The sequence below is a fragment of the Eptatretus burgeri genome, chromosome 7, assembly GCF_056783735.1.
Source record: "Eptatretus burgeri isolate ZD-2024b chromosome 7, Ebu_testis_v1, whole genome shotgun sequence".
Classification (NCBI taxonomy): Eukaryota; Metazoa; Chordata; class Myxini; order Myxiniformes; family Myxinidae; genus Eptatretus; species Eptatretus burgeri.
The window spans coordinates 46552656-46578415 of NC_140967.1; the positions used below are offsets into that span (position 1 = coordinate 46552656).

General features: G+C 43.6%; 1 protein-coding gene across 2 annotated transcripts in view; it reads right to left on the minus strand.

The window, feature by feature from the left end:
* MVD (mevalonate diphosphate decarboxylase) overlaps positions 1–25269 on the minus strand; it is a 47997-nt gene extending 22728 nt beyond the window's left edge. The window contains exons 1-8 of one of the 2 annotated variants that reach the window (XM_085888343.1): positions 25031–25269; positions 9636–9706; positions 9291–9405; positions 8876–9055; positions 8458–8657; positions 4603–4677; positions 4268–4486; positions 1952–2651 (exon numbers count right to left, since the gene is read on the minus strand). In XM_085888343.1, coding sequence (XP_085744469.1) covers positions 2592–2651; positions 4268–4486; positions 4603–4677; positions 8458–8657; positions 8876–9055; positions 9291–9405; positions 9636–9706; positions 25031–25097 — 987 coding nt within the window. In that variant the 5' untranslated portion in view covers positions 25098–25269 and the 3' untranslated portion in view covers positions 1952–2591. Of the gene's footprint in view, positions 1–1951; positions 2652–4267; positions 4487–4602; positions 4678–8457; positions 8658–8875; positions 9056–9290; positions 9406–9635; positions 9707–25030 lie in introns of those variants that run through there. The other variant, XM_085888342.1, reaches the window with a different exon arrangement.
* Positions 25270–25760: the final 491 nt, after the last annotated feature.

The window sequence follows — 25760 nt, forward strand, 5'->3', positions numbered from 1 at the left end:
TGGAATGAATTAGCAGGGTGTGCTGGCAGGATGGCTTCGAGATATGCACACTAGCCTCTGAGCTACGCAGCCTGGGTTTGAATCTCAGCCAGACTATCAACTGTCACTGGTATTTTGCAGGCAGGGCGATTCAGCAATGTGTGTGCCGTCCTTCAGACATATGTTTAGCTGGTCGTCTCATCTGCCAGGATTAGTTGGTGACCGTTAAAGATCCCACGGTGTCCTTTGTGAAGAGTTGATGAGCCATCGTTGGAACCCTGACAGGGCTCAACATTGATGTTACAGCCTGTCCATGGGACAGGTAGGTTTTAGATTTTACCTCTCCCGTTAATCATTGCACCTGTCTAACGATTCATACTGTGAGCATGTGGGACGATACCATGATGTTTGTTTTTTTTTTGAAGTTTTCGCAACAGCGAGGGGGTGGTTGGGTCGAAAAAGATCTTCTTAAATCACTGCTAATCAACGTGGCTTTACACGAAAAAAGAACTACAACGTTCGAGGTGAAGATATGTCGTGTTTATTACACTTTCGGGTGGTAAAACTGACCTATCTTTCATACAGTTTTACTCAGGTTTTCACTTTTCCGATGTCCTACCTGAACAAATTAAAAAATTCCTGCTGAAACTTACAGGGGGCACTGCATTAGTAGCAAACCTGTGCCCCACAGCAAATGATGCTTCCCACAGACTTGTGTTGCAAGCGAATGAAGAACAGGAAAAGAGGAAGGGAAGAAAGTGCATCAACGGACGTGAGTGAGGCCCAACAAGAGCACGAGACCCGCACATTGCCGCACAATGCCTAACAGCCCGGCAGAAAAACACATGAAGGTACTCAACGAACGTGCAAATACATTATGTCAACAAATTAACAACAATTAACAAAACTTAAACAAGAATATTCCAGAACAGGTATCCTCAGCTTTAGAAGATAGCCTCTCAGAGCAGAGAATATTGTGACGTCCATGGGACTTGAACAGTCCCGCCAACGTAGAATGAGCCGAAACGATGGAGGCGGTTTATTTATTTATAACCCAAACATGGCGGTTCTAATCGCTCTACCGCAAATGGGACGAGGAAGGTGGCACGAGTCGCTTTTCACTGAGTTGATGATGTTTATTTGTTTTTATTATTACCAGAAATAACAAGACTCGGCAAGAAGAGGGATCCGGGGCGATTCGACGGGATGGTGTGGGATCGTGCGTGGGGAAAAACACAGACAATTCCAATGAATATACAGTTCTCAATCCCTCTAAGGCGCCAAGCACACACACACACACACACACACACACACAGACACACACACACACACACACACACACACACACACACACACACACACACACACACACACACACACACACACACACACACACACACACACACACACACACACACACACACAAAACGTAGCTATTTCTGGTGGTCAGGCTGGACCGTGGTGTGGACGCAACCGTCCCTGGATCGGCGTCGGGCGAGCCGGCCTTGCTCTCGCCAGGGGGGGGGGGGCAGGAGAAACCGCGGTGCTGTCGACCTCCTGGTCCTGGCCCAAGTCCGCCCACAGCCGCCAGGGAACCAGCTCCGGCGCCAAGCCGCGAGCAGGAGAGGGAGGCAGGTCCGCCCGCCGCCCGACCCCGCACTCCGAGTCAGCAGAACCCCAGAGCCAACCGAGGCGAGGCACGAGGCTCGGCAAGGCTCCCAGACACGATCAAGAGCACGATCAGCACAGCAACCAGGACACTCTCTGCCGCCACAGCTTCCACACCAAAAAAACCACGATCTTTTGGTTGTAATCTTCTTCTTCTTCCTTTTCGACCCCGAACAGAACCTTTTTATCCTTCGTCCTCGTCACTCCCAATCGAGCCGTTTATTGGCCCACCGCCATCGCCTTCCGCCAATCGTGATCACGGGGCGGAGCCATCCGCTGCACTGTCCTGTGACGTCACGGCCAGTCTTCAGAGAATACCAAAAGGGGTTTAAGCAGACACTTACCCTATCCCGTGTCCCTATCTAATTACGTGACATTTATCATTTCCCCCTTGAAGAAATGAACATTTACTAGACAACTTATCATCACTGAATTGCTACTTATTACATCGAGATCCTGGTAAACTCGAACAGCATGGCATACCTAATTAAACATCCTAATTACCCTTTGAATGCATACCACCCCCCTCAAACGTAACAATATCATGTCTGGTCACAAAGGAAATGGAACCGGACTTCATTGTGCTGGAAGCAATGGAACAATCGCGACTTGCGTCAGAGAGTCGTGAATAATTCCATTTGTGTGGATGAGGTAAGTGCACAGGCAAAAAAGAGAGTGGTCGCATCGAACATTTGCAAGACAAATCTCCAAAGATAGTTCCTATTTGATGAGTATGTACATTGTTGCTTTGATGCACATTTAAACTTTTCAGTCAGAATTGTAAACGTGTCCCAATTTTGTGTTCCACAATGTAGAGAACGTGCACATGCAGAATAGGCAAGTCCTCTTATTACGTTCCACCATTTTATTGCACACTGCTCCTTCCCAATTCCATATACAGGCGATGCATGACGTCATCGTCAGGCACCGAAGGAAGGGAGTACTCAATTTTTACTCCGTTTTCTTGTCCGGGCAATATCTCGGCCATCCTTTGAACTCGGAAGCTAAAATTTGGGGACAAAAGTGAAAACGTGCTTTGGCAAAAAGGGTATTTTATATATTTTGATGAATCAATTCATTGATTGATTACTAAATTATTTTCGATTTATTATATTAATGACATTTATTTTATTTCTCATACCGGCAATATCTCAGGCACCTTTTGAACTAGGAAGCTGATCTTTGGACATGACAGTGACCAAGTGATTTAGCTCTAAAGGGTATTTTTGATTTATTGATAAATCAACTAATTATTCATTTTTCCATTAATTACTTAATTTTCAAAAAGTTACAGATTCAGATGAAACGGTGGTGGTTTAGGTATGCTGTTCGGCAATCGATTAATAAATTAAATATTTTATGATTATTATTTACTTATTTTAATTCTGCAATTAATCAATAAATTATTGTACACTGCTCCCTCCCAATTCCAACTCCATGAACTGCAAGGCAGCATCGCCGGGTGCCGAAAGCGCCCCGGCGATGTCGCACGCTGGAGGATTGATTTTTATTTATTTGGAATGGGGGTGGTGTACTTTGAATGTACCACTACTTATTCTAGATATATTTCAGCTTTCATCTTAACTCACCAAAATCCATGAGCTGCTTGCGATTTTCACAAACAATAAAAATGCCCTTATTTTTACTTCGTGACTTTCTCACTGAACATGTTCCATTCTGTCACTCATCACTGAAATGTTCAGAGCCTTGTAATGTGCAAGACTGAGTCGCCTGTAAAGCACCTTTAACAGTTCATGCTTTTTGCAAACACCCTCTTTTATTTGACAATTCAATGTTGATATACTACCCTTTTCAATGTGCAAAAGCTTCATCAGAATGAACGTTTACATGCTCGGCTTAACCAGCCACTGCTTGTTAAACTCAAATAATTTAAGACCGAAGCCTTCTCGAGAAACTGGATAATGATTTCCAGCTGCACAAACCTTTGGTAATACTGTCCCTGGATCCTTATCGCTACATCTTGTACTCCTATAATGTGTCGAAAAAAGCCTGAATGAGAAAATAATTGACGAATGATTAAAGCATCACTCGGTGAATGTTAGGCCCTCATTTCAACGAATGGTACCACAAAAGCAAATTAAAACTACATTGATGACCTCATGACTACATTCTGCTCACTTCAAACTCTCTCCTCAAATGACTTACAACTCATTACAAAAGAACACCAGTGATGGGCTGCAACTGCATCTAGACCTTAACCAAAATCTAATCAGCTTGTTCTTGTTACATACCCAACTCATCCACCATGTTTTGTCATAACCCATCAATACGTTTTGAGATATCATGCTACAAGTTGTATCTTTTTTGGCTCGATCTCTCAATTGTGAAGAATCACTCAAACGGAAAACATTGGGATCTTCAACAAAATATAATCAATTCAACCTTGTCACATACTAAACCTGAACACCAAGTTTCGTACAAATCCATCCACAACTTTTTGAGATATTCACAAACAAACGAACAACCAAACAAACAAAGAAAGAAACAAATGCGAAAACATAATCTCCATCCACTTTCGGTGGTGGACATAAATATGAAATAAATAGTTAATTTTTCGCTTATTCTCACCATGCCACCCACACAACACTGTTCCACATACCCTGATCTCTGCACAAGCTTGGTTGTAAGCGTGTACAAGACGCATTATCTGACGGGATGTATCATTGAGATAGAAGATTGGTGGATGAGTATCCAAGCAAATGGCATGGAGCTGGTTGCTGTCACACATTGCGAGCTGAGAAAATGCGGGGAAATCATGCGCCTTTACTGCTGCCTCGGCCTTTCGCAGCAATTCGGGCACGAGTACTGTTGCGCGGTGCTGGTCAAGGAAACACAGGATGACTATGTAGGTTAGACTTCTGCTGAGCAAACCACAAAAAGCCTGAATAATGGGGGGCAGAACCATTCCACATGCTAGTATATTTGGGGAAGTACCTGCAGCAGTCTGCTGGTGGCAACACTGCGCCGCATACCTTCAGAGCTGCTCACTGCTTTCTGCAAGTCACTCACCTGAGCACAAATAGATAAATAAGGCTTACACATTTCATCCTCTGAAAAAAAAAAAAATATATATATATATATATATATATATATATATATATAAAAAAACAAACACAAACACACACGCACACTCACATAGTGTAACCCACAACTTCCAAGTGAAAAAAAAATCCACAAATTTCAGAAAATTAATTAAAAACTACAAAACTAGAATATATTAGTAGGATATGTTTTCATCCCCCTCATATAACAGCAACTGTAAATTAGCTCAAGCATAAGCAATCACATGCAAAAATCACACGCCAAGTTAACTGGAGTCTACCACCAGTCCAGGATATCTCAAAAAGTTGTGGACGGATCTGGATGAAATTTGGTGGGCAGGTTGCGTGTGTGACAAGGACAAACTGATTAGGTTATGGTGAAGATCTGGATCCGACAACTAGAATTTTTAAAAGCGATTCTTTATCATTGAGAGATCGACCAAAAACGATAAATAGCACAATGTCTCAAAAAGTTGTGGATGGATTTGGATGAAACTTGGTGAACATGTTTGGGTGTGTGACAAGGAATAAATGATTCAATTTTGGTGAAGATCGGAATTTGATAATTTTTAAGTGATTCCTCACCATTGAGATTTTAGCCTAAACCGATATCTCAAAACGTTGTGGACGGATTCGGATGGAACTTGGTGCACCTGTAGAGTGTGGAACAAGGAAGAGACAATTCAATTTTGGTGAAGATCCGGATATGATAATTCTTTAAGTGATTCCTCACCATTGAGAGATTGGGCTAAACCGATATACAACACGATATCTCAAAACGTTGTGGACGGATTCAGATGAAACTTGGTGGACAGGTTGGGTGTGTGACCATGATGAATTGATTCGATTTTGGTGAAGATCTGGATCCAGATCCAACTACTATAATTTTTTAAGTGATTCCTCACCATTGAGAGATCAGGCTAAAAAACGATATATAGCACGCTATTTCAAAAATGTGTTGGGCCAGATATGTTTTCATGGATCAGGCATTATAGGGCGGAGGTATGCGCTCTACAGAGTGCCCTTCTAGTTTCAGAATTAAATCAAATCAGCTCTTCCTGTAGGTTTCCTCTGCTGGGTAATGCATTTCACACAAAGACTCAACCATGAGTCCAAGGAGCTTTCAAAAGACCTCTGGAATAAAAGTTGTGGAAAGGCACAAATCAGGGAATGGGTATAAAAAAATATTTCAAAGGCCTTGAAAATCCCTTGGAGCACAGTCAAGACAACCATTAATAAGTGGAAAGCATTTGGTACCACCAAGACCCTGCCGAGATCAGGTCATCCCTCCAAAGTGGATAGCCAAGCAAGGAGACTGATCAAAGAGACCAATAGCAACTTTGAAAGATCTACTTGCCTTTATGGCAAAGACTGGTCACTGTGTGCATATCACAACAATATCCCAAGCACTCTATGCCTGGCCTGTACGGTAGGGTGGCAAGAAGGAAGACATAACTCAAAAAAGCCCACCTTGAGTTCATTTTGAGGTATGCAAAAAACCACTCTGGAGATTCTGAAGCCGTGTGGCAAAAAGTTTTGTGGTCTGATGACACCAAAATGGAACTTTTTGGCCAAAATGCAAAACGTTAAGTTTGGCGCAAACCCAACACAGCACAGCACAGCACAGCACAGCACAGCACATCACCCAAAGAACACCGTTCCTACTGTGAAGCATCGTGGTGGCAGCATCATGTTATGGGGATGTTTCTCATCAGCAGGGACTGGGGTACTTGTCAAGATAGAAGGGAAAATGGATGGAGCAATATACAGAAAAATCCTCGAGGAAAACCTGCTGCCCTCTGCAAGAAAGCTGAAATTGGGATGGAAGTTCACCTTTCAGTATGACAATGACTCGAAGCACACAACCAAAGCTAAACTGGAGTGGCTAAGGAACAAAAAGATAAATGTCCTTGAGTGCTGCAATCAGAGTGCCAACCTAAATCCAATCAAAAATCTGTGACATGACTTGAAGATTGCTGTCCATCACGACTCCCCACACAACTTGACTGAACTTGAACAGTTTTGTACAGAAGAATGGGAAAATATTGCCCAATAAAGGTGTGCAAAGTTGGTGGAGACCTATCCCAACAGACTCACAGCTGTAATTGGTGTCAAAGGTGCTTCCACCAAGTATTAACTCAGGTGAGTGGACACTTATCCAACAAAGACATTCCAGTTTTGTACTTTTCATTAATTTTCTGAAATTTGTGGAATTTGTTTTTCACTTGGAAGTTGTGGGTTACAATGTGTAAATACAAGGTGGAACAAGTATGATTTAATGCAATTTCATTCCAGGTTATAAGGCAACAAAAGGTGAAAATTTTGAAAGGGGGTGTAGACCTTCTATAAGCACTGTGCATGTATTGTTATGTTTGTTGTGGGGTAGATGGAAGAACTTCATAGTAAAGGTAGGATTGTATTGAGTAGCATAGTCCATGGATGAGCAGGAGACATGTCATTGTAATTTAAGTATGGAAACTGTCAGCTTAAGTTGTTACGTGTCACTGCACGGGGGGGGGGGGGGGGTGGGGGGGCGGTGCTGTGTTAATTAGGTCGGGATTAAGGCCAATTTCTCCCAGTATGTGATTGCCCCCTGTGACCATTTCCTATGTTTTTGCATTCCCAAGAGCGGCGATAAAAAAGCAATCACATCCTTAAAACAACAACCGAGCCGAATGTTCCAAGCAGGCAAAACCCCGCCTCCAGGAATGACAACTAGCAAACTATGCCCCTGGGATGGATGATGGATGGGCATGATGTCAGAAGGTTCAGGTGGAGAGGATATAGTTGTGTGAGGTACGCGATTGGAGGCAAAAGGATTGAGCTCGCTCGCTCCCTCTCGACACGGTGAAGAAGGCTGCACGATTCTTGTGTTCGCGCTGAGACAAATTTGTTCCCGCGCTGGAGCAAAACGCTAGCCATTGACTGTTCGGCTGAGTCGTGAAACGTGTACGTTTCTGAGGAGGGAAGAAGAGCGTGCCTCATGGCCTTATCACGGGGCTTCAGAAATCATCTTGTAATATGGTCGAGGAGGAAGGTGGGCAATCGTGAATGGACCTGGTGCAAGAGAGGAACGGTTGGCATATTCACTCGTGAAAAGAAGCTGCACGATGGTTTCCGAGCCCTGGTGTTGAATACCGCCACATGAATACCTCATGTACGTTTACCGCCCAGAGACCGGCTTGTCACCATTTTTGGGTGCGGTTTCCCACGCAGTGACTACGCGGTTTCGATGACGCCAGTTCCAAAATGGATCATCTCTGGACGAAGCTAAGTGCCAGAATAAAGGAGGGATTTTTCTTTTGTTTTATCTTTCCCCTTATCTGTTTTTGTAATTGTGTGTCGAGGCGCCTCGACTTTAGGCTGTAAATGGCCTCACATTTCATTACCAGTGGGATGGACAGACAGACGGAAAGCAAACCTATAGTCCCCTCTGGTGAAACCAGGAGGGGACTATTAACAGTAAACCAACCCAGTGCACTGCAGGAGCCAGTTGAGAATGAAACAAGTCTATACCAATCATGTAACTTTGCAAAATCTCTCTCAAAAATTATTTGTTTTAACAAGAGGCTACAGCACTTAATACTGAGGAAAAATCAAGACCAAAGCTTCTAACTTTCAATGTTTCCTCTGAAGGTTTTGAAGATATGAATGTGTAAGAAATGTAAAGGAGTGCACAAGAATGGCATACTGGCTCTGAGATGCAATCATAGTGCTGAAAATCAAATGAACAAACATAAGGACTCACCACCAGTATAAAAACCCGCAATTCTGGCCAGTAGCTCTCAGGTATGACTTGGACTGCAATACTGTCTGCTCCATCAGCCTGCTCTCCATGCGTCCAGCGCACGACACCACCATACATGCTGCGACATGCGCTCCCGGAGCCACGTCTTGCAATACCGGACAGCTCCCCACGCACGCCGAATAGCTGGGCCAGTGTAAATGCTTGCTCGGAGATAAGCCGCATGGAGATTTTCACAAGATGAGCAAGCAAGGAATGAGGAGCATAGAAAACAGCAATTCAATATTACATGAAAGATAGGCGCACGTTAACCAAGCAGAACATGAATCAAAGTCTGAGAGCCAGAAAGCTCTGGCTTTCTGCAGACTTTCTGCAGAGTCGAATGCAAATCTGCAGGCCAAGCTAAAATGAAAACAAGTACCGAGGCAAGCATAGCCAGAGGCAGATGAAGCTAAGCCAGCTCCAGTAGGAAAGTTATTCTTCGATGAGATATGGACATGCCAGGATGGCGGAGCAAGCCGATGTTCAGAATTCACGCTCTCCACCACCTCCTCCTCTCTCTGAACATCTTCCAATGGCCGTTTGGCAGCCCTCCGTCGCACTGTGGGAGCACAGGCAAGAAGTAGCATGGGGGGTTTGGGTTGATGTCTAAACATTAGAGCAGGACGAAGGTCAAGTCATGTGATAAAACTCTTGTTCTGTATCTCTGTTGGGGTGTTGTTATCCACTCTTCACATGGTTTTGTATACTTTAGCATTAAAAAAAACTTTTGCTCTTGTATTTCAGATGAGTCTGTCTTGCCAACTCACGTCAAACCTATCCTCCCACCCGCTCACCTTCGTGTAGTAAAGCTTGCAGCCGTGACTCCTGCACACTCTTCTCCTGACCATTGAGCCATAATTTATCTTCACTGAAAGCAGGGCTTGCCACCGCGGTGGTGGTAGATTTCAGCTGTGAGGAATCACACCATCACATTTACTCTTTGAAGGTAATCAATTGAAGCAGCACCCTCCAAATATGATCTGAGAGCAAACACTTACTCTTTTACATTCCAATTTGAGAACAATGTGAATTCACCTCAATCAGTGCATAGAAAATACTCTTCCACATTGAGAAGCATCACCAAGCAGTGACACTGCAAAAATGAGAAACACTGGGCTGAAAACCTGACAAAGTCTCACCTGATCCTGATGAAGGGAGATGCTCAGTGAAGAGTTTAAAGGAAGAATAAGTTCTTCGTCTCGCTTCCCCCCTGCAAGAAAGAATGGCATGATGACATTTAAAAATAAAGAAAGAAAGAAGGATAATTGAAAAGGACAAAATGAGACGGGTTAATAAAAATTCGGCAGAAATGATAGATCTTTTAAAGATTGAGAGATGTCGCTCGAGTTAAAGGACTTGCAAACCAGTTTGTGTTTAATATCAGCTGCATTTTGTACCTGTGTATCATGACAGAGCAGGGTTGGCAGGATGGCCGAGGGGTATGCACACTCACCTCGAAGCTGTCTAGCTTGGGTTCACATTTCGACCTAGCTCTAAACCGTCATCCTGGTGTTTCACAGACAGGGTGATTAATCAATGTGTGTGCCATCCCTCAACTCTCGGACGGACGCTACCGGGATCCTATCTGCCGGCAGTAGTTGGTGGATGTTAAGTGTCCCACGGTGTCCTTCACAAAGAGGAGGCGAGCCATCACCAGCACCATAACCAAAGTCTAAATTCCTACCCTAACATTAGTCAAATTTTATGCCTGGCCACCGGTTTGTGAAAAACTTGAGCCAAGCTTCCCCTGGCCAACCCCACAAGAATGTGGGAATAATTGTGGCTGTTGACGATGAAGAAGAAGAAGAAGAAGAAGAAGTATATGACCTAGAAAAGTATCAAAAACTACAATAACTAGAAGGGCACTCGGTAGAGCGCATAACTCCGCCACGTAATGCCTGATCCACGAGAACATATCAAGCCCAATCAATACATTTTTGAAATATAATGCGAAACTACTACATGTATATCGTTTTTGGCCCCATCTCTCAATGGTGAAGAATCACTTTAAGAATTAAATAACTCTCGTATCCAGATCCAGATTCCAATCTTCACCAAAATCGAATCAATTCTTCCTTGTCACACACCCAACATATCCACTAAGTTTCATCCAAATCAGTCCACAACTTTTTGAGATATCCTGCACAGAAACAAACAAACAGACAGAAAGGGGTGAAAACATAACCTCTTTCACCTTTGGTGGTGGAGGTAACTAGAGTGCATGGAACACGATACCCCATGCAGTGTTCAAGTGTATACAGGAGGGTCTTGGCGTTCGCGGGGGTTACATTCTTGAAAATGCCTATGAACTGCAAATCCGCAAACTTAAAGGAGGAATGGGGAAAATAGGGTTTGGGACTTCAGCTGTAAAATTTGTCGAAACTGTATGGGTCCCCTTAATTAACATGTTTGTGAATTGTTTTTCTGCTGTTTATTTTCATGAATAAGAGTTATGAAGAACATAAAGTATTATTATTATTATTATTATTATTATTATTATTATTATTTCATATGCAGCCTGTGACTGCATCAGTGGCACAGTTGTGCTCTCAGTATTGATGCAACCAGCAGTGTCCCATTTCCAGTAAGCTGGTACTCATTTTTCCCACCTCAGAAGGATGAGAGGCCGAGTCAACACACCTGGTGTTGTTTAACAGGAATGACGGGCTCAAACTAAAGACCCTAACATCATAAGGCAGCCATCTGAATTGTTAAGCCAACACCAGGATAATTTTCCTGCATTAAGAACATTAAATAAAGTTTACTTTCTTGAGTTATTTAGCTCATGAAACTTACCTTTCATAATAATTGTAATAAACTTGATCCAATAATGCAATGGTGATGTTGATGATGGTGACGATAAAGATGAGTTGATGGATTTGAGGGGGTCATTGTGTTAACAGCCCACATTAATGAATAAATCCCCATCGACATCGTACATAGCCACATTGGTGGGCTCTTCTTCACTCAATATGCACACACACACACACACACACACACACACACACACACACACACACACACACACACACACACACACACACACACACACACACACACACACACACACACACACACACACACACACACACACACACACACACACACACACTATATCAATATATTGTATGGGTTTTTGGAAGTATGATGAAGGCGATTTGTGTAAAGGCCCTGTCACACCTTGACGATTTAGCCAGCGTATGCCCGACGTATGAAAAATTTGGCTAAAACGCCGGCACACGTCGAATACGTTATGGGTAAGTTTGTATATGTTAAGAGCACGCTGGCATATGTAGTAGTACGCTGGCATACGTCGTATGACGCTGGCATACGTTGTAGTACGCTGGCATACGTCGTACTACGCTGGCATACGTCGTAGTACGCCGAGCTGTTAGACAAATTTTCCATGCTTGAAATTTTTCGACGTATGCCAGCGTATGACTCACACGTTCTGCATAACGCTGGCCATAAGTTGTAGGCACGTTATGCGATCGTTGACACACGTCGGCACACGTTATTTGTAAGTTACTCATAAGTCGAAACACGTCGAGGTAATGGTTAGCGTCAGTGTTCCAGACTCCCTGTTTTTTTATTATTTTCTTCGGTATGACTGTGATGTTGACACTTCGATTTCTACTGCGGTTATAATATAATATAATTAATAGGCTGCCGCTCAACGATTTAAATCATAACCGCACTAGAAATCGAAGTGTCAACATCACCGTCATACCGAAGAAAAAAAAAAACAAAAACAAAAAACAGGGAGTCTGGAACACTGACGCTAACCATTACCTCGATGTGTTTCGACTAATGAGTAACTTACAAGTAACGTGTGTCAACGTGTGTCAACGATCGCGTAACGTGCCTACAACTCATGGCCAACGTATGCGGAACGTGTGTCATACGCCGAGTAAGTCGAGAAATTTTCAACATGCTGAAAATTTCTTGACGTACTCGGCGTATGACGACCTATGCCAACGTACTACGACGTATGCCAGCGTGCTCTTAACGTATACAAAACTAACCATAACGTATTCGACGTGTGCCAGCTTGGTTTGGCAAATTTTTAGGCAAAGCCTATGAATAGCCTACGCCACGTGATAGTCGGCGATACGCTGCCGCGCTATGCATAAGTTACACTATCGTTGGGCATAGGTTGTGAACGCCGACAACACGCTCAGCATTAGTTGGTACAAGTTATCTATATGTGATTGAAACGTTCTGTGTACATTACTAATACGTTATGCATCCGTCAAACTCGTTATGAATACGTCCAAAACTGGGAAAAAACATCAATAGTTCAGCGTACACCAGCGTTTTGCATACATTTTGATACCTTGCCATACGCTGGCTAAAACGTCAAGGTGTGACAGGGCCTTTAGTCTTCAAGTGTATAATTAGATCTTTAAATAATGACCGAGAGGTTTAAAGACTTACCGGTATATAAAAAACAATTCTGGGTTTTACCCCCGTTTTCTCCAGCAGCTATTACATCACCCTGTCTAACATGTTACATTAGTTATTCGTGCCTTTATAACATCCTTAAAACAGTAAGTTTTCTGTTCGGAATGATTTGCAGTTTTGTTTGACTACCAGGTAGGCGGACAGAGTAAAAATATTATCGCACTCCTTTTTCTGCACACGTGCAGTTGGGAGGAATTCCGATTCAGATTCATGTTCAAAATATAACATTAGATATAAGTAGGCTGTTCCTCGATCATAAACGAACAATCAACGGACGGATGGACAGGAGGAAGAATAAAAGTAAATAATAGAGGAAAGCAAGTACAAGATGTATTTACGCACATTATAAAATTTGCTCCCCTGCTGTCCCAAAATGTGTGGATCTCAAACATCCGAGGTCTCTGCTACAGGCTGACAGATATCTTGATCCAGACCACTGCCGATAAATCAGACATTATCTGTTTAAAAGAATCTTCCCTCACACAGAACGTCCCCGACTCCTTCGTGTCTCCTCCGGTTTGATCGACCTGAACCCTGTCCTCGCAGCAGTCGCACTGTGCATCAAGAACTCCATTTCTTACTCTGTGCACGGCTCTTAGGCCTCACAAACCCCCGGAATAAACTTGGCGAAAATGCGAGTTAAAACAAATTGTACATTTTATTAATTAGTGTCTTCCATATTCTCATAATAAAGGTTTGTTGAAGATTTGATTGCAAAAGCTCAAATGGTAAAAAGGTTATATGGCTTGGACAGACACACTGAAGCTCACTGATAAATAAATAAGAGCAAGAATGTTCAGGGGATAAAAATTTGTTTGCGTTTAACACACGCTCGAGCTGATACCAGAAACAAAATGAAGAAGAAGAAGAAACTCTATAACTCTTTTGTTTCTAGGCTTTGCCTATTTCATATTAAAAAAACCCGATGTACATACATGAAGCAAAAACATGTGTACGGCTTATGTACATGTATAATACACTGTGGTTATATACCTGGGATCATTCCAATTTCACTGGGCCATGGACTAACATCCAGGCTTAAGGGCTCAGGCCTGCCGATCTGTGCAACTTCATGCAATGGCAGCGCATGATTATATTTGGGTGGAGTCAGTCCAGCTGTCCAGCCAATCGGTGTAAAGCAGTATGGTGGAGTCAAGGCAGCTGAACACTGACCCATGTATAATATGTGATATCTTATAAGTTGAAAAAAAGGGCAAACTGTGAAAAATTGACGAAATGCATTGAAACTCAAACTTTTTCTGTAACTTATCATAAGAAAGCCATGTACCAAGTTTCAGTTGAATATGTTAAAGGGTATGGGACAAAAAGTGTGAAAAACCACAGGTGTGACGGAAGAAAAGACAGAGCAAACCTACAGTTCTCTCCGGTAAAACCGGGAGGGGACTAATAAAGAAACAGGGAAGCTATTTCAAAAAAAAATAAAAAATACATTCAGCTCGTACTTTGCATGCTTCGGCGGGGCTGATAAAGGCTTTTCTCCATATATACCTCCGCCACCGAAGGTGAAGGAGGTTATGTTTTCACCCCTTTCTGTCTGTCTGTTTGTGTACAGGATATCTCAAAAAGTTGTGGACAGATTCGGATGAAACTTGGTGGAAACGTGTGTGGCAAGGACAAATTGATTAGATTTTGGTGAAGATCCAGATCTGGATCCAACTACTAGAATTTTTAAGCGATTCTCTACCATTGAGAGATCGGGCCAAAAACGATATGGGCTGTTTCACAATGAGGGTACCAAGTTTGTCTCACAACCACTAAAAATTCAAACTCAATATTTTTATATTTTTATTTCTCCAAATCCAACATTGTTAATTACAATACTTGAATCCAAATTTTTGGAGCATCTGAATGAATATTTCTTATTAAAACTAATACCCCAAGGATGTTAGGAGAGTATTTTTTAAACTTTGAATAACTTTCCGGAGAGGACATTTTTGACATGGACATTCAATCAGTGTTGTAACAAGATAAATTACATCAATGTAAATACCTTTTACTGATAATGGATATTCATGACCATGTCAACCTTACAAAACATCAAAATTTATAGCCAGCAAGTAGTTTCCTGATAACTCGTGGCAGTTTAGGTGTTTCCGGAGAGGACACATTTTTTACGGACACATGTAAGGCAATCAGTGCAGGCCATGCAAATAGAAGGTTATTGGTTACACTCAAACTTTGTAGAATAATATCAGTGCAGGTATATACACACTTGGTAAAATGCACAATAAACTTTAAAAAAGACCCTTTATCTATATAAAAAAAAAAATTCTTCTACAATATGCATTTCAGGAGAGGACATTTTTTGACGGACGAACGATGGGACATATTTATTGAGGGTGAAATAAATATTCATAGTCTGAAATGAATCATATGTTGTGAACAAAGTAAAGAAGAGGTATTAAATTGATGTAACAACAAATAAAAGTCCCAATTTCTGCTTGTATTTGTTTATACACTGCGAATGCAGTGTACCTGGAGAAAATGAGATGGCTATTTGTCAAAAAAAAAAAATGGCAATTTTTATGCCATTCTGCCAAAAATTGACATTTTTTTTGTCAAATAAAAAGTGGTCCAAGTTGTGCCATCACTAGTACCAACTACTGGCCCTAATGACAGAGATACTACAGCCTCTCATTTAGCTATATAGCATGCAAGGGTACAAAATACCAGAAATGACCATGACTGTGAAACAGCCCATATATAGCATAATATCTCAAAAAGTTGTAGACGGATTCGGATGAAACTTGGTGGACACGTTGGGTGTGTGATAGGGAAGAATTGATTCAATTTTGGTGAAGATGCGAATCTGGATCCGACTACTAGAATTATTTAATTTTTTTAAAGTGATTCTTCATCATTGAGAGATAGGGCCAAAAACGATATTGTACTGTATAGCATGATATTTCAAAAATGTATTGGGCTCGATATGTTCTCCTGGATCAGACATTACGTGGTGGAGGTATGCGCTCTACAGAGTGCCCTTCTCATCTCACAATATATTATTTGTCAACGATTTAAACTGATAATAATGTCCCCTATTTGCCAATGACATTCTTTGTATTCACTTCCCAAGCAATGATAACATTAGTAGGTTGACAATATATCACATTTATCTCGTTATTCTGACACTGCAATGGAAGGTTATGCTAGTTATTTGGTCTTGTTTACCTTTTCTCGATTGTTTAGCTTGCCTACCAATATGGCGCCCAAGTACTGCATGATGGATTCTGAAATCACTATATACCCAATGGTTGGATAGCTGACCTGACACCACCCACAATTGTAACCTAAAATATAGATGTACAGTACATCCAATAAACCCATTACTCAGTTCTCCAACCTATAGTTTTGTCTGAATGACTCGACGTTTCAGCCAGAAACCCGACATGCACATGACCTCCACGAACCTTTATGAAGAGCAATTTTCTTGTTTACCTCCTCCCATATATACCTGGGGGAGGGGTGGGCCTGTTCTATCGCCCAATCACCAAGCTGCATTGCAGGACCTCGTGACCTTCGACCCGTGATAAGCTTGGGTTGTGTCTCTCCAAGCCATATGTTGCCTCTGTTATCCTCGTTGGTTATGACCAACTTTACCTCTGTCCTCCTCCCACAATCGGTGCCTCTCTTGTGTATTTGTATACGAGGGGTCTGTATGCCTGTGATAGCGCCACAGTCTCCTCTGTCAACAGTGACCTCGTTTGCCCAATGTGTCATGCTTCTGATATTTGCCTCCTAGCACGATTCGGGGATGCTACCAGTGCGTTCACCTTGTCCCATGAGGGCACATCAGCCAGTCTCTAGTCTGGAGGTAAGCTCGGAGAGAGTGCTGTGCTGCAGCTCCTGTTGTCAGGGGAGTTTCTCAGGTTTTATGCTCCCAGTAGCAGCTCGCTTGCTGAAGATGTTGAATCTCAAGTCTTCCAAGTCTTTGGAGGATTTCCCATGGAACATGAGCTTGAAAAGATCACAGCCTGCTTCAATGATATCACGTTTCTCAGCTAGGATGTCCATAAACATGTCCATTGCCCTCTCTGCTTCATCAGTCTTGCAGAGCTTGCTTAGGGCCCTGTCACACCTTGACATTTTAGCCAGCGTATGGCAAGGTAACAAAATGTATGTAAAACGCTGGCGTACGCTGAACTATTGAAGTTTTTTTTCAGTTTTGGGCATATTCATAACGAGTTGGATGTATGCATAACGTATTAGTAACGTACACAGAACGTTTCGATAACATATAGATAACTTATATCAACGAATGCTGAGCGTGTTGTCGGCGTTCACAACCGATGCTCAACGATAGTCTAACTTATGCATAGCGCTCGGCAGCGTATCGCCGACGATCACGTGGCGTAGCCTATTAATAGGCTGCGGCTCGACGATTAAAATCATAACTGCACTGGACATCGAAGTGTCACAGCTTGACGTTTTAGCCAGTGTATGCCGACGTATGAAAAATTTGCCGAATACGATGGCACACGTCGAATACGTTATGGGTAAGTTTTGTATACGTTAATAGCACGCTGAAGCACGTTGGCATACGTCGTCATACGCCGAGTACGTCGACAAATTTTCAGCATGTGGAAAATTTTTCGACGTACGACGCACGTTCCGCATAAGCTGGCCATAAGTTGTAGGCACGTTACGCGATCGTTGACACATGTTACTTGTAAGTTACTCATAAGTCGAAACACATCGAGGTAATGGTTCGCGTCAGTGTTCCAGACTCCCTGATTTTTTTTTGGGGGGGGGGGGGTTTCTTTGGTATGACGGTGATGTTGACACTTCGATTTCCAGTGCGGTTATGATTTAAATCGTTGAGCGGCAGCCTATTAGTTATATTATATTATAACCACACTAGAAATCGAAGTGTCAACATCACCGTCATACTGAAGAAAAAAAAAAATAAACCAGGGAGTCTGGAACACTGACGCTAACCATTACCTCGACGTTTCGACTTATGAGTAACTTACAAGTAACGTGTGTCGACGTGTGTCAACGATCGCATAACGTGCCTATAACATGTTACTCATAGGTTAGAAATAAGTTTCGGTCTGCTAAACATTACCTCGACGTGTTTCCACTTATGAGTAACTTGCAAGTAACGTGTGTCGACGTGTGTCAACAACCGCGTAACGTGCCTACAACTTATGGCCAGCGTTATGTGGAACGTGTGAGTCATACGCTGGCATACGTCGAAAAATTTCAAGCATGGAAAATTTGTCTAACAGTTCGGCGTACTACAACGTATGCCAGCGTGCTCTTAATGTATTCGACAAATTTTTCATACGTCGGCATACGCTGGCTAAATCGTCAAGGTGTGACAGGGCCTTTAGCAAAGTTGGTTTGCTAAACCCAAAAATTGCAGACACTGTATCGCAGCCAGAGAAGCTGTGCAAGAAGATGAGATACCTCCGGTATATCTCTGGGAGGGCCTCCCGGATCTTTCCGACATCGTAAGATGTTTCTTTGGCTGTCGTGAGGAAGATCGGATTGTCTGCAACATGATGAATCAGCATAACCAGGACGTCTGCATCCTCAGCCCTCACCTCGATAGGGGACTCTCTTGCCTCATCTTGAGCTGTGCAGACGATGGAGGTGTCAGAATCATCGGAGCATTGCTGTACACTGATTCCATTCCTACTAAATGTCTCAGCAAGGAGCAGAAGAGCTGGGCTTTGTTGTTCTTGTTATCGAGGAACTTTTCTCTTGCAATGATGATTTTGAGATCCAGATGAATCTGAATGTCACAGCATGCATTCTTTGTTTGTCTCAAGTGGTCATGGTCCTTGGTGGAGCTGCCATATCCGGAGGCGATGGCTCCCCACGGACCTCACAAACCGGAGGTAGCTCTCGGCAACATCCGTCCAAGTAAGGTTAGCCTCCCACTTGACATTGTGCAGGAGCCACCCGCCATCAACCACAAGGCTTATGCAGGGGGATTGTTCGAAAGGTGCCACACATGCCTTCAGGGACCTTGCTAGGGCAGCCTTGTCTGGCTTTCGCAACTTTTGATTTTTGTCAAACAGAGACATCGGTTTTGGCGTCAACTAAAAGCACAGAGCTTCTTTGGTCTTGACTTCATGCTCACTGATGACAATGAGGTGGTTGAATAGCTTCAGTGAGTCAATGACCAGCTTCTCGCCATTGACTTTGGGTCCAGATCTGAGGCTTGCAAGTGATTTGACCTTGTGTTTGGTTACCATTGCATCCACAACAGTTTTCCCATCCATCTTAGCCTGTATGGCTCTGCCAACTTCTTCTGCTTGATCAGCGTTGACTTGGTCTTCAGGAGTGCTGCTGAACCCAGTTGAGAAGGACACCAGAGTCTTCTTGTCCCGTGTGGCATCGAAAGGGTTGACTTCCTCCAACCACCCAACTATGGTGTTGACAGCATCGTTATCTCTCTTCATTTGGGCTCTTTTAACGTCGGTGTGGACAGGTACCCCACATTTGACCATGCTTCTTTCTAGCTCTTGGTGAATGAACGAGAAGTGGTTCAGAGTCTGAACCTAAGACTTATGAGAAGACCCATTCCAAAAGCGGCCTCTGTTTAGACCACTGGAGAATTTTGCCTCACGCATGAGTGTGGTTTCTATCGTGATGTCGGTCCATGTGCCGGACCATTCATGGTCTGAGAACCTGACTACATGGTTGCCGTACAAAGTGAACTTCGATAGAGTTTCCTGGAACATGGGACTCTCCTGTCGCTGATGCATCAGCTGTACATACGGCCTTGCTCCCTTTGCGTACTGATGGTGGCCCGCTGCTGCGAAGGTATTGAGCATTCCAATGATGCAGCTGAGATGATTTATAGCTTATTTATATTTATAACACAATAATTTTATAGCTAAAAGCTCTTAGCTAACGTCAGCTAACACAGAGAATTATACTGAGCATGAGCACAAGTATAACCAACAATATAGCAGTGGTTTCAAAAATGTTGTATGCTGGTTTCAGCACAATTTGAACAATCTGAATCAATTGAGCTATATTACCGCAAAACACAGTCTGAGATCTAAAAATGTATCATATCAATATTTTACGGCCAGGGATTCATTTTTTCTCAAATCTAATGGTTGGAATCAATTCAGCACACCAAAAAACCCCTAGTTCGACATCCCACAAGTCAATATTGTCAAAAGTTAATTTTTCTGATTTTTTCGCACAGGCCCTCTGAGCACCTGAACTTCGATTGGCTCCCCAGAATTTTCCACAAGGATTTGGGTTTGCACTAATTGATAGGTGTTCGTAGACACCGAGATGAATACGTTAGTGAAGAAATTTTTTGGTAAGCAATTTTTTCACAGATGGTCAATACAATTTGCTAAAACTCCCTAACTATCCTCGATGCATGTCAACTTAATGGAAAGAAACGTTCCATTAATGTCTTCCTGTATTGTGTTAACAGCTGTGCTTGGACAGATAACAAAGGTGTCATCTACATTGCGGAACCAGACTAGGGTCTGATAATATAATCAAAGTAACGTCTGAATAAACTTTTCGATAATACAATGTTCCAAGCTCCACATCACGTCAATGCTCATTTTTAGCTCACCTGGACTTTAGTCAGGTGAGCTTATGCGATCGAGCAGTGTCCGAAGGTGTCAGTCAGTCAGTCTGTAAACACTCGAGTCATTATTGCTTGAACCAAATATACAATTTTGATGAAACTTGGCCACAAGCTTCAAATCTGATGGCAAATGAAGGTGTATCAAAATGCATTCAGACACACATTAAAATGTGCACTCATTAAAGGGGGTGTACGGGGGGGGGGGTTGACCCTCCCTCCCTCCAAATAGGTATTTGGTCTCTTCTCCAAAACTACATACATAATTTTGATGAAACTTGACAACAACCTTCATCAACAGTGATGTAACTAAGTGTATCTATCACATCAAAATCTGCATTCATTAAAGAGTCTATGGGGGGGGGGGGGTGGTCAGGTCAGGTATGGAAGCATTTGCCAGAGTAGCGTGTCACTGCGTCCACTTTCCACTGATACTCTCGGGCCCTCTGTCTAGCCATTCCCCAAGCAGATGCCTGGGCCATCTCCATCTCCTTAAGATGCCGATCAGCCATGAGGCACATGGTTGGCCCGTTGGCCTCCTCCACTCACGAAACTCCCTCGCTGAGAGAATCTGGTGAGCAGGATCAGCGTCAGGAAAACGAGCCACATGTCCATACAGCCGCAACTGACGCTCACGGACCATGCAGGTAACAAATCTCATCCGAGTCTCTCTCAGCAACCGCTCGTTGGACACAAAATCTGACCAGTGATAGCCAAGGATTCTCTGAAGAGACCTGGTACCAAAGGAATTAAGTCTCCGTCTCAGATCCTTGGTCAGAGTCCAAGTCTCGCATCCATAGAGCAAGACTTGAAGCACCAACGATCTGAAGACTTGGACTTTCGTCCTCACACAAAGGTACCGGCAGCGCCACACCCCATGATCCAATGAATCCATGACTCCCCAGGCCCGACCCAAACATCTATTGACCTCTGACTCACAGCCAGCAGTGACATGAATATCACTGCCAAGGTAAGTGAATCTCTCCACGACCTTAACATCCTCACCACAAACAGACACAGACAGGACAGCAGCATCAAAGATGTCTTTGAAAGCCTGGATCTTAGTTTTGACCCAAGAAACCCGTAATCCCAGCGGCTCCGGCTCCTCATTCAGCACCTCGAGGGCCCCCAAAAGGATATCTAAAGTCTCCGCAAAGATGACTGCATCATCTGCGAAGTCAAGGCCCGAGATCTTGACATTCCCAAACGATGCACCGCAGCTTGATCTCTCCGACATCCTCCCTAAAATCCAGTCCACACAAGTGCTGAAAAGTGTGAGGGACACACCCCTGACAAACTCCAGTAACAACTGGAAATAAGTCAGAGATGGTACCACCACACTTCACAGCACTCTCAGTACCAGAGTAGAGTTCAGACAGGAGATCCATCAGTTTTGGTGGCACCCCATGAAGACCAAGAATCCTCCAGAGGGCATGCTGATTCACTGAATCGAATGCTTTACAGAGATCAACAACAATATAGGCTGCAAACAGCCCCTGCAGAAACTCTCGTCTGCGTTCTGTGAGGATCCGAAGAGCAAGGATACGGTCAATCACTGACCTCTTTGGTGTGAAGCCTGACTGCTCTGGACGCTGGTGCTCAAGCAGATGGTGGTGAAACCTATCAAGAATTATCTGAGCAAAGACCTTGCCCGGCACTGAGAGCAGCATCACCCCTCAGTAGTTGTTCCAGTCTTGGCGATCACCCTTCCCTTTCCAGAGAGGGATAACAAGGCTCCTCTTCCAGTCAGTTGGGATGATGCCTGTGTTCCAGGCAGAGCACAGTACTGCATGCAACTACACGAGTGGAGCATTTCCACCAGCCTTGAGAAGTTCATCATGGATGCCACAGATGCCTGGAGCTTTATCCCGTTTCAACCGGTTCACCGCAGTCCGTTTTTCCACAAGCGAAGGCGGACCACAGTTGATTGGAGGGTCAGCAACAGGGATTCTAACACCCTTGACGTCCAACTCGACAGCTGGGGGATCAGCCTGGTACAACCGCTCAAAGTAACCGGCCCAGCGGGCCTTCACTTCAGACTCCTCTGTCAAGAGCCTACCACTCTGCTCTAACTGCAGTGCTCTGAGGAATGGGCTTGGATGAACGCAATGCACGAATTCCCCTGTAAGCGGGATGAGAATAACCTGTCCATACGTGATGCTCTACCCCCTCACAGTTTCCTTGCACATAGGCCTCCTTGTCCACTCTTAGTGCACATACAGTTTGCCGCCTCAGCTCCCTGAACAGCTCAGCTCTGCCATTCAGCCTGGCCCTGCGACTCTGGCCAATGGTATCCAGTGTCCCTTGAGAGACAAAATTCTTCTTTGCCCTACGGTGAGTTCCAAGATATCCACCGGCAACATCAAGGACGGTGGTCTTGAAGGCACTCCAGAACTCTTCAGGACCCCCCAAAGCACCCAGACACCCCAAATGTCCACTCAGCTTGTTCGCAAACTCCTCAGCTACCCTCTCATCCTTGAGCTTGCCAACATCCAGCCGAGGCTGGGATGGTACCATTCTCCAGGATTTAAGGTGCAGCTTTAGAGTTGCTACAACAAGCCAGTGGTCAGTATTGAGGAACTGAGCACTCCGGTAGACCCTGCAGTTCTGGATCATCCTCCAGCGACCATCAATGAGGACATGGTCAATCTCCTTTGCCACACCGCCAGCGTTGGAATACCAAGTCCAGCGATGAACTTGTGGGTGCTGAAACCATGAATCAGCCACCCTAAGTCCATGACTTCTTGCAACGTCAAGGAACTTAGTGCTATTCTGGTTCATAGTTCCTGACCCATGGGGACCAACACACATCTCATAACCATCCCTATCAGTTCCACTCGATGCATTGAAATCCCTCAAGACGAGAAGTGTATCTCGTCTGAGGCACTGATCAACCACAGACTCGAGCGTGGCGTCGAATGTGTCCTTCACGGTGAGATCACTCGCCTCAGTCGGGTCATAGACAGAGACCAGGGAAATGACACCGAAGGAGTGACGAATCCTTAGTCTCATAATACGCTTGTTGACCGGTGTTACCTCAATTAACATTTGGGTCAGCCTATTGGACACAGCTACAGCAACTCCTTGAGTATGGTAACCATCAGAGCGACCAGACCAATAGACCAGTGTCCTGTCATTGGTAACTAAATGGCACCCTTTCCCCATCGGCCACGCCCTTGCAGCAACGTGTCCTGTCATTGGTTTGGTAAATAAATGTCCACAACTTGGGAACCACTTGTCCGATTAAAATCAAACCTTGAAAAGGCACATACTTAGATCCCCAGCAATATACCTGGCAAGTTTCAATTAGATCGGACCAATGGTTGTCGAGAAACAGCGGTCACACACACACACACACACACACACACACACACACACACACACACACACACACACACACACACACACACACACACACACACACACCTGGAATTATAGATAGATGGCATAGTAGTGACTGTCCCAAGAAAGTGCCCAAAATTGTCAATTTGGCAGCCATTTTGTTTATGCTAATTAGATGGTCAAAAACTCAAAATTCAGCTTGGGAACAGGGCTCGTCGAATTCAGCATACCTTAATTATGTTAAAAAGTCATGTTCCCAACTTTTACTAAAAAAATGCTTCTGGACACACATTTCTCAGAAATACGTCTAGTCTAACACAACTTTGATGAAACTTGACCGGAACCTTCATCACCCGACGTGTACCAAAATGTATTGACCGCATCAAAATGTGCGCTCATTAAGCGAGTCTACTGGGGGGGCAGGGAGTTTGACCCCCCCCCCCCCAAATAGGTATTTGATCTCTTCTTCGAAACTACACACATGACTTTGATGAAACTTGACGGGAACCTTCATCACCCGACATGTACCAAAATGTGCGCTCATTAAGGGAGTCTACTGGGGGGGGAGGGGAGTTTGACTCCCCCCCCCCCAAATAGGTATTTGATCTCTTCTTCGAAACTACACACATGACTTTGATGAAACTTGACTGGAACCTTCATCACCCGACGTGTACCAAAATGTATTGACCGCATCAAAATGTGCGCTCATTAAGGGAGTCTACTTGGTAGGGGGGGGGGAAGTTTGACCCCCCCCCCCGTGATGTACCAAAGTTTGTTTACGGCATAAAAAAACAACCAATCAGGTTCCGAGTAGGTGTGCCGGGGGTTTGAGTGACTGTTGCTCCTGATCCAGATGAGCTTCAGGACGGGCGGTCTTATTTCAAGTCAGATGATCGAACCTTTCTATTCAAATTCTGAAAACAATAATGAAAACAATAATAATAATAATAATAATAATAATAATAATAATAATAATAATAATCGTGTGGTGATCAGACATTTATATTTACAATCAAACGCTTGAGAGACAAAGGGAATGGAAAAAAAAACCCCGCACTCTTGTAATAAATAAATCTCCGTTCAATCACACGACATCAACACGAAGTTCGAAAAACAAAACGAATGTTCGGTACTTACAATATTTAATTATCGCGATATTGACCGGAGCTGTACAGGTAATTCGGACGGACGAGGTTTCCGCCATTGCAGACGTCGTTCTCTGCGAGCAGAAAAATCCGTCCGAAATGTCGATTTCCTTCAGTGTACAGATCCTTCATCGCCTCAAAACACCTCACATCACGCGACGTCGAACCGTCCAACGGATTCGCTCTAATTCATTCCTCATTCATTCACATTAAAAAAAATTATCCAATGTATCATTCCTTCGGTAGTCGTTCACCGTGCTCAGGTTCTCAGATCTACTCGAAATAATTTCAAAGCGTTTGAAATAATTACATCAGTCAACCTCACAATAATTACCTCAGTCAGTAGCCATTTTACCTCACGAAAGCACTCGCTATCTTTGTTCGAGATTTATTGGAACACGGCTCTGAATATTAAATTGAATTTCTTCGAGTTTAAATTCGCCATTATTTGGCGTTTTAATGTGTTCTGTCTTAAACTCGTCAAATTACCTAAAAATAATAATATTTACTGGACGAGGCAATGATGATACAGGCAGGGAGGAAACGTCGTCCGAACTGACCAATACACCGTGGATTTGTTCACCTCTGGGATGTGTTCCGTTAGCAAGCAGCTTGTTAACGCTTTCCAAGCCAGTCGTTCCACATATTAATCGCTTTGCAAGCAGCTCGCCTTCCGCTCGGTAAACGGAACAAGCGATTGAGAGCGGGGTGTTTGGTCATAT